Source organism: Austrofundulus limnaeus, unplaced genomic scaffold, assembly GCF_001266775.1.
Source record: "Austrofundulus limnaeus strain Quisiro unplaced genomic scaffold, Austrofundulus_limnaeus-1.0 Scaffold181, whole genome shotgun sequence".
NCBI lineage: Eukaryota > Metazoa > Chordata > Actinopteri > Cyprinodontiformes > Rivulidae > Austrofundulus > Austrofundulus limnaeus.
Genome location: NW_013952583.1, coordinates 1,008,612 through 1,018,210, shown reverse-complemented (window position 1 = coordinate 1,018,210; position 9,599 = coordinate 1,008,612). Strand labels below are relative to the sequence as shown.

The window sequence follows — 9,599 nt, the reverse complement described above, 5'->3', positions numbered from 1 at the left end:
TATTCTATTCTATTCTATTCTATTCTATTCTATTCTATTCTATTCTATTCTAAAACTTAATCTGGGGAGGTTTTTTGTACCGTTTCCCACATCAAACAAAAAAGTAATACATTAATCTCAGGTCCTTGAACCACTCTTGAATCAGCTGCTAATCCCTACAAATAACATGCCACATCATAACAACCAGGCCCACTTAAAACACTCTTCAAATGGTGTTATAACATTACAGAATTATCTTTACTTTCGAGGAACATTATATCAGTTTGATATCTAAAATAAAACTAAAACCATTATGCAATAAGACATCGTTTTGAACCTAACATGGAGTTATAAAGAACCACATTTAGCCCGACTAAAAGCGTCCTAAGTGTTCATGACAGGTGGCTCTTCCAACCGAGAGGTATGCTAGTGGCTAGCTAGCTTCCTCTGCTACCACCTGCTGAAGATTTAGCACAGCAGGCTATGCAATATGTGCAAAAAACGTCTCCATTTGGAGGTGCAACACCGACTGACCGAGGAGTTGATGCTCACGCTCCACACAGAAACCTCCGCCGCTCTCCCGACGTGGAAAACCGAAGSTAGAAGCAGCAAACATGACAGAAGCTCCGCAGCATCTGGCATCTTCACTTGAAATTTTTACTACAGGTCAGTCTCAAATCCGCCTCCAGGTCCGGCTGGTTTTCCCATGTAGTTTCGGTCATTCTCCACCAGAGGGAGACAAACAACACAGTTTGAAGACATCCTCTGGAGTGTTTTGGTTTAATATAAAGATGCGTTTTCTTCTTTCGCCAGTGTCTTCTCACAGACTAAAAACTTGTACTGTRACTGACATGTCTAAAATGTCCTCAAGTGTGAGTCAGAGTTGATGGTTGAGATGTTTGTCTCTGTGTCTAATTTAATTTTAACGAGTATAAAATGTTTTTTATTATAAATACAGACTGTCCACCCCACTCAGGAAAACACAGTTTAACTTATTTTTGTTGTTTTTTGTTTTCAGCTGCTTGAAAAAAACAAACAACTATTATGCTAAATTGAATAAATTTAGGATGCACCACCACTGCGCTGCAAAAGCTGTTTATTTTGAAAATCCTAACCGGAAGTGAGGCTGGTTGTCGCGGACTCGATTTCGATTGGATGCAGTCACTTCCTGCAACTGCTGAAGCTGTAGCAGTAATATTCAGTCAAGTAGTGTTTACTTTACTAAAGGCACGACTGTAAACGGCTTTGGTTTTTGTCTGCGTTTGTTTGAAATGGCGGAAGAGAGTCAGCCCGTTTCTAGGTATAAATACGCGGTTTTTACGGTGTTTCTTCTGCGACAAGTTGACTTTTTTTATTGACCTTTGAGATTTCCTGTATGAAACAAGCTCGAGACAATGAGCACACAACATCTGACACTTTACTCCAGACTCCACAATTAAATTGTTTGGCAAAATGTATGACAGGATATATAGTTTGTTTGCATTGTGAAAAGGATGTGTTTTTATGCTCCTTATCTGCTACCACCGAAACAGGCGAGTCAGAAGATCGTTTTTTACCCGTGTCTGTTAGCAAAATATCTCAAATTAGTCTAATTTCACGAACCAGATAATGCGTTTTAATGACATTTGGCGAAATCAACCTCTGAATGTCCCATAGTCTTTTGGAGTGCACGTGATTCAAAATGGCCGACACAGCCAAAATAATTTAGAGACAGATTCAAAAATGACAGAAAAGCAATTTTTTATAAATATTATTTTAAAATTAAGTGTTTATTAAAGTCATTCATAGCGCAGTCAGTCGGTCAACACAGTTTGTCTGTTAGCAAAATATCTCATGAACCACTGGGTGGGTTTTAATAAAACTGCACCTTAAATAAATTACAATTGATCAAGCATTAGAGTCGGTCCAAATAAAGATGTCCATCTCAGCTAAATTACAAAAGTGGTTATAAATCTGTTTTATATATGTTGAGACAAAATTTGGTGAGGTAGCTGAGATCAACATATTTTCTTAGCTACATCCGGTGATAAATCACATGTTCACACTTCCTCTAGGTTTCAGCTGCAATTCTCATTTCTCAGCACAAAGGGCCTGTCACACTGTAATGTTTTACACAACTTATACCAAATTATGAACATTTTGTTATGACTATTTTACTCATATCGACTGTATTAACATTACAGTATAAATGGGTCCAAAAGAGGCTTCCAGTAGATTTTTTTTAAAAATTCTATCTTCAGCTTAGACATCTTTAGAGCTGGATAAACTTTTCAGAAGTTGTCTGAAATGGTATAATGTGACAGGGTCTTTAAGATTGTAGCAGTGGTGGGTGATATGCATTCCTTCAAGAAATGTTATGTTTCTAATTAATGAGGTATTTGTGCATGTATGTATGTGACCTATCACAGCAAACTGAGGTCAAATTTGGTCAAAATGGCCTCAGCACATTTTCAGATTTCTGCTTTTTTAAGCAACATTTTGACACGTGGATAATCCTGATATGAAAGGTTTCAGAAATATGCCTTGCTTTGCCTTGTTAATCAGGACAGCTCATTAAAATTTCATCTAAATTATACTTTTAGGTTATTCTAATGAGGATTTTTGATATTTTAAAGAGGAAAACACAAACAATAATTGGATATTAGGATTAAACAGCTGTAGGGAAAAAAGCTTTTGCTGGGTCACAGGGAAAATGACAAAAAGTTAAGATTTTTATGCTCAAAATCATGTTTTTTGTTGCTACTGCTCTAAGGGCTTAAAATATTTCAGATTRTATTTCATCTAAACAACMTGTAGATAAAGTATTTATTCATTACATTTTGACRAAATGTAATTGTTGCAAACGTTTTAACTAAAACACTACAGCTGCCTGTTCCTTTAAATCCTCAGGGTTGATGTGATGGCTCACATGTGGAGTAAGTTGAACTGGTCTGGGAAATTTAACTTTTTAAGACTCGTACTTTGCAAGTAGAAAAATGGTATTGGCTTCAGAGTGTTTGAGTCTGTTTTTTATTTTTATTATTTTGTTTTCTTCTCACCTGGTCCTCAGCGTGGTTCTCGACGATGAGAAGAAGGAAACGTTCAAGAATAGTGAGGATGTTGCTTTTTACAGGTACGTTAAGCATTTTTTAAGTAAGAAATAAGGTGTTGTTTTTTAGCTGCACATGATGAAGTGGATTTAGTGTGTCCAGCATGATCGGTGCAGCAGAAATGCGTTGGTGCACAGAATATTCACCGAAGCAATCTGCCAATGTTGTGACTTATTGAGGCGACAGATGCAGGGTCCCAGCATGAAGCACCGAGCCCTGCTGGACACCATGGTCCTCACAGAGAAGGGTGCACACTTTGAATTGTTGGAGCTGAACACACAGGTCAGTCTTACGCAAAGCTTATGATATATTTTTATGTACATTTAATATAACTTTGATGGAAAGTTGGACAAACATGACAAGTTGGGGGTTTGTAAATAGAAAAAGTAAGGTTGTAGACTTCAATAAAATACAAAACTTCCAAATTCCTGGCAATAAACCAAACTGCTGAACCTATGTTAATCCTATTGGAGTCGTAATATAAGAAGAATAAACACACTTTGTGTTCTTTAACTGTCTCCTATTTCCCTTCTYTCTACAGACCAGACTGCTTCTGTCTTTGTCAGCTTGCAAACRTGGTATTGTAAGGATATTAATAGATGAATTGCAGCCCATTAAAGCTCGATACAGAGTTGCAGATGTGATGACTGAAGAACCTCAAAGTGAACAGTAAGAAAYACATCAGCATCATCTTTCCGTTACAGTTTCTACAGTACTCAGGCAGGGATTCAAATCCTCTCCTGCATTCCCAGGTGTTTCTCTAACTTCACATTTTTTKATGACTATTTAATGCTGCAGATTTGTGTTTATTGGAACAGAGGAAAAGGTGGGGGTGTTATGTTAGGTGACCATGGAGGTTCTTATTCAAGTCTATGTAGGTGACAAACGGTGAATTGTTGGAGTTAACCAAATTCAAGATGGCCGCCACAAAAACTAAACTTCGGAAACGCAAAAATGGTTATAAACCAGCTGGTTTAATAGATACTGAGCTAAAATTAGGTTTGGTGGTAGTAATATTTCTGATACTCTGATGCATCAAATACATATTTTATTTACAAGAACAGTTTTCAATCCTAAATCTAAATTGATTAGTTAGTTTTCACGTCTTTTTTTCTCTGTGACAGTTGTAGCCGTTGAACATCAGCTGATCTTTTTGTCTCTCATTGGACAGACTGAGAGTGGAGAGACGGACTAAGGATTCTGTCACCCTTTCTTGGTCTTCAGGACATTACCAGGTCTGTGTGTGGTGCTTCCCTTTCCGACTCGAGATCCTGTGCGAACGTGAAGTGGTGGTCACGTTCAACTCTAAAGACAAGCTGTGGTTTGAAAGACTCCAGGATCCTCCCAGGTGAGGTTTGTTGGAACAAGATGATTATTGACAGAACAGATGATCCTTTTTCATTCATTTTACATATATTTTTTATTTTGTTCTCTTCCTCAGGGCTTCATCACATGGCAGTGAGGTAAGACAGTAATGAGAAAACTGAATATTTTACTTTGCYCTTGAATCTTAAAGTGCCTGTGACATCAAATTTTTGTAATAAACATGAATGCATTTTTGGAATGAKAACATTGATAAAATATTGCAAAACAAATATCACGTTGCTTAGATGAACAGTTGTTGAGATATTTGCATGTGAAGAAACAGGAAGTGATGTCAAAGGGGAATGTCAGCATGTAAACAGTGTTGTTACGAAAGCTAACAACACAGACTGTAGAGAAGATTCTGTTTCTATAGATTATTTTTTAGTCGCTATCGAAGAGAGACGAAGAGTTCAAGTTTAAATAATTTTGTTTTAATAAACAGAGACAGCAAGTTTATTTTATTAATGAGTTCCCCTTTGATGTCACTTCCTGTTTCACTTTGGCTGAGCCAAATTCAAATGAAAATAGGCCAGTTATGTGACAAAATGGGTAAAATTATGTGTATTATGCCAATTTTCTTAAGTATAAAGATATTTTTTGACTTTTTATACTTGAAGGATAGGCATGTCACAGGCACTTTAATCTGGTCTTAATTTATTCTTTCCTGCTTTTGTTTCAGCATGAAGAGGATGAGACAAGTTCTTTATGGAAGGAAACTTTCCAGAAGTTTGTGGATATAAAGGCTAATGGTTTGTGCCTACTTTATTGTTTGCATATGTGATGTTTTATATCAAAATGTCACAGTTACTCATTGCAGTRTCATAAAGACCAGTCAAAACTAATTTATGAAGTAACCAACAAAATCTACAATATTTTGCTTGTACCGATACCTTAACATGGCCTTAAATTAAAAATCTGTCATCAAAATTTGTGACCAGCTGCCAACTGTTTKTCTACGAAAACAGCCAAAGTGACTGAAAGTTGGTCAACAATGGCGATGTCCATAGAAGAATTGCTAGAGATAAAAAGTCTGAAAAAGTTTTTCAGAGAAAAAAACAAACAAAAATATTTGGTTCATAATTTCAAAATTCCAAATCCTGTCTTCAAAATAGGGCTGCCACAAATGATTATTTTTATAGTTGACTAATCACTGATTATTTTTTTCGATTAGTCGACTAATTTGGATCATGTGTTAATTGAATATAAAACATACAGATTATCGCGCCAGAATGCAGCTGCTATTATATAAGCCCTGGCAAAAAGTATGGAATCACCAGTCTTGGATGAGCACTCATTCAGACATTTCATTCTGTAAAACAAACTCAAATCAAAAACATGATACAAAAATAAGGTCATTCCAAAGTGCAACTTGWTGGCTTTCAGGAACACTCAAAGAAATGAASAGAAAACATCGTGGAAGTCAGTGAATGTTACTTTTATTGACCAAGCACAGGGAAAAAAATATGGAATTACTCAATTCTGAGGAAAAAGTTATGGAATCACTCAAACTGGAGGTAGAAAATAAGGACACACCCAGTCAATTTCCTTTCCCTAAATGGACACCTGCCTCAGATTAGATCTGCTCGTTAGTCTGCAGTTAAAAACACCTGCAGTCATGACACCTTGGAGGGCTGCTGGACGAAGTGGAGTGGCAAGAACCATGGCTCCAACAAGAGAAATGTCTCTTGAAACAAAAGAGAGGATTGTGAAACTTCTTGAAGTAACTCTTCACACATGGTTGCTAAAGATGTGGTCTGTTCACAGTCAGCTGTATCCAAGAAATGGACCAAATACAAACAGCATGGAATGATTGTTAAAGCCAAGTGTACTGGTAGACCAAGAAAGACATCAAAGCGTTAAATTTTAGCTATATGCTAACTAAAAATAATTGCTGTGGAAGGCAAGTTCTGCTCTGCAGATATTGCACAGGTTTCTCTTTCGTTTTCTTAAAATGATCCCACACTTTTGAGCTCCGTTGCCGGGTAGCCATGATTCCAGAGCCTGTCTGTATAATGTCTTGTCAGCCAGTTCGGATGTCATCAGTCCATTAAATGGATAATATTAGCGGTTRTCAGTCCCATAGAATGGCGTCAGACTGTCCCGACAGTTAGGCCTGTCGCAATAGTCWTTGAGGTCGGTAAAAAAATGAGGCCGATAAGTTTCATTTTCCTGCTTGTTGGTTTACTTCGTCTCTCTCCCTCTCTGTGCTCCGCTACACAGGAGCTCAGCTGACTCCTCCCCTCCTGTTTTCTTAGTGTCGGGAGGAGTGAACTCTCGCTTTAGCATGAGAGCTCGTAGCAATAACAAACTAAAGAAACGTTTCAAAGCAGAACGCGGCTGCTGCAGTGTCCTAGAGCCTGAATTTCGCTGCGGGGAGACACAGAGAGAGAGAGGAGGAGAAGAGGTGGGGGCTGAAACTCCCCCAAACCCGCGACAAACTCGTCAAGACTTGACCTGTAGCTCTCAAAAATAACAGGAAACTTAAACGCACCATCTGTGTTTTAACAAAACACTCAAAAAACCTGTAGCTGTCCCAACAACTCATGAGGAAAACTCCGAACTGTCTGATTTCCTCCCCCGCAGCGCTCTGCTTGTCTCCTCACTGACTGTCCCCTCCTCACACACACACATAGACACGTTTGTTCTTCTATCCTCATGGGGACTTTGCATTGACTTTCATTCATTTACCAGTATTTTCTATTACCATTTGACCCTAAAACTAGCCTACACTTTACATGGGATGTGAACTGGGCTTATGTCCCCATAAGAAACAGTGGGTCCTCACCAGGCTGTGTAGTTTGCTTCATCTCTAAAGAGATGCTGYTCTTTAATATTGTTTATTTACTGTCTTAGTTGTGTGTGGTGTTTAATTTATATTTTGTTGTTCTTTGTTGTTGTTTTTAATTCAGGTGCATTTTTTGTTAGAGACTGAGAGTCCACTTTGTTAAATATTCTTTAAAAATTAAAGTTTATTGATTTATTACACTTACATATTACGCTTTTATAATTATTAGTTATAAAATGCTCACCAGGCAATATTTTTCGCTTATCGCAATAATTTGTGAGACAATTAATCGCCCAGCAAAATTTGTTATTGTGACAGGCCTACCGACTGTGCCCCCTAGTGGGTTACCAGTGCCATATATGTTGGAATGCAACAAGCTGCTACTGCCAAAGTCCGGTCTACTTTATCGTAGCCCATGTCATTTTCTCTAAAATTAATCTTAGTGGCATTATGCGTCATACTAACCAGCTGGCAGTCTGAAGCCATTCTATGGGACTGATAACGGCTAATAATGTCCTTTTAATGGATGATAACATCTGAAGCGGGTGGTCTTGTGACGTCCATGGCCTACCCCAGTTACCAGTACTGCGCACGTGTGTCAAGGACAGAAAGGCAGATGCAGCAGTGGAAGGTGTCAAAACAGTTTGGAGAGAACAACAAAGTAACAAAAAAAAAAAAAAGACTAATCGACTGTGGTATTAGTCATCGACTATTTTAATAGTCGATTAGTCTTCGACTAGTCGACTAATCATGGCAGCCCTACTTCAAAATAAAAGTAAAATGTTCTTATGCCATTTATTTTTGTTTATCGTATCTGTTTGTGTACTTTTTTCTGCTTTATTGTTGCTTATGCTTATAYTTTCACAAAATAATTAAGAATCCTACCTCTGTACAAAACATATTTGTTGTGCCGTCTTTAGGTCCGAGCAGCATCGGTGCAGACCTCAACCTTCATGGGTTCAGACACGTCTATGGCATACCAGAACACTCGGACAAACTGCAGCTCAGGGACACCAAGTATATCCTCATTTTATATATTTTTTACTTTAATGAAGTAGTTTCTGCCTAAATTCTGTTGGATTCTGTTGTTTTTCGTAGCATTTATTATGAATCTGTCTTTCCTTCCACAGAGAGGGTGAACCTTACCGGTTGTACAACTTGGATGTTTTTGCCTACGAGCTGTACAGCCGTCTGGGCCTGTATGGATCCGTACCACTGATGCTGGCTCATGAACCAAACAGAACTATTGGTGTATTTTGGCTGAATGCATCAGAGACTTTTGTAAACATACATCAGTCTCCTGTGGACCATCAGGTAATCTCACTTCAGTASTGGTTTGGGTCCAATCCAAACAAACAGTAACTGTTGTTATTAGCATTGACTATATAAAGTGAAAATGAAGAAATGTAACTTTAGTAAAAACACAGTGAACTTTGGGATAAATCTGCCATGTCTGTTAATCTATTTCCTACAGTAAAGAACTGGTCAGATTGGAAGCCCGAATAATATGCAGAAGACTGATGTCTATTTTCAGTTCTTAAAACTTCATTTCACTCCGAGCCTGTCTGTGGCTTCGGAGATCTGAACAAAGTAGCTGCCGATCACATGTTTGCATAATATTTATGGAAAACGGTGGTCCCGTTTATGTCAGCATTGGATTGCTTAAAATCAGGGTTCATGCAGATCCTKAAGTCTAAGACTTAAGACTTAAGTCTTAAAAGGCATTGAATTTATGAATCCAAAAATAAGCCCTTAATTAGCCTTAAAATGTCTTAAATGGTCTTTCACAGGTCTCAAACAAGTTAGTACATTGTAAGTAAGATGATTGTAATTTATCTCCAATATTAAAAGAATTGTTAACATTTTTCTTTATAAATAAATAAATCCCTTTAGCAGCTAAACATTGGGCCAAAATTGTTGCCATCTGTTTTTTTCTTTCTCCATTTGTGTTTATTGTGAAGTTGGTCTTAAATTTTACTTGCCTTGTAAATTGTGTTTATACTACTGAAGCAAGGCACATATTAAATAGAGATTTGTTGGTTCTCTTACTGTTTGAAATAAATGAATACGACTGATCTTAATCACAAAGTATAAGCTATAAAACTGTGTCTAAAATTCAGTTAGTAAATCATAAAACTATCCAGCACAATCAAATTGTCTTTCCTATAGGATGAGCGAACACCCCAGGTGAAAAGGAGGCGTGTTCAGCCTCACACTGACGTCCACTGGCTGTCAGAGAGTGGTGTGATAGACTGCATGGTTCTGCTTGGGCCCAGCCCACATCAGCTCTTCAGCCAGTACGCTCAGCTGACAGGTGTACACACAATGCAGGATTTATTTTAAAGGGATCCCCAGTTAGTTGTAACATTAGACTTTATTTG

General features: G+C 37.7%; 2 protein-coding genes across 4 annotated transcripts in view; one reads left to right on the top strand and one right to left on the bottom strand.

The window, feature by feature from the left end:
- The window catches only part of LOC106524303 (transmembrane protein 87A), a gene marked incomplete in the record, with an annotated part of 16,937 nt that extends 16,246 nt beyond the window's left edge, over positions 1–691 (bottom strand). The window contains 1 exon segment of the mRNA XM_014018052.1: positions 514–691. Within this exon segment, the coding sequence (XP_013873506.1) occupies positions 514–621 (108 nt within the window).
- A 455-nt stretch (positions 692–1,146) lies between these two features.
- The window catches only part of ganc (glucosidase, alpha; neutral C), a 27,889-nt gene continuing 19,436 nt past the window's right edge, over positions 1,147–9,599 (top strand). For 2 of the 3 annotated variants that reach the window (XM_014018049.1, XM_014018047.1), the window contains exons 1-10: positions 1,147–1,279; positions 3,029–3,091; positions 3,248–3,350; positions 3,610–3,737; positions 4,240–4,416; positions 4,510–4,531; positions 5,113–5,182; positions 8,139–8,235; positions 8,349–8,532; positions 9,388–9,532. In XM_014018049.1, the coding sequence (XP_013873503.1) occupies positions 1,251–1,279; positions 3,029–3,091; positions 3,248–3,350; positions 3,610–3,737; positions 4,240–4,416; positions 4,510–4,531; positions 5,113–5,182; positions 8,139–8,235; positions 8,349–8,532; positions 9,388–9,532 (1,018 nt within the window). In that variant the 5' untranslated portion in view covers positions 1,147–1,250. Of the gene's footprint in view, positions 1,512–3,028; positions 3,092–3,247; positions 3,351–3,609; positions 3,738–4,239; positions 4,417–4,509; positions 4,532–5,112; positions 5,183–8,138; positions 8,236–8,348; positions 8,533–9,387; positions 9,533–9,599 lie in introns of all 3 variants that reach the window. The other variant, XM_014018048.1, reaches the window with a different exon arrangement.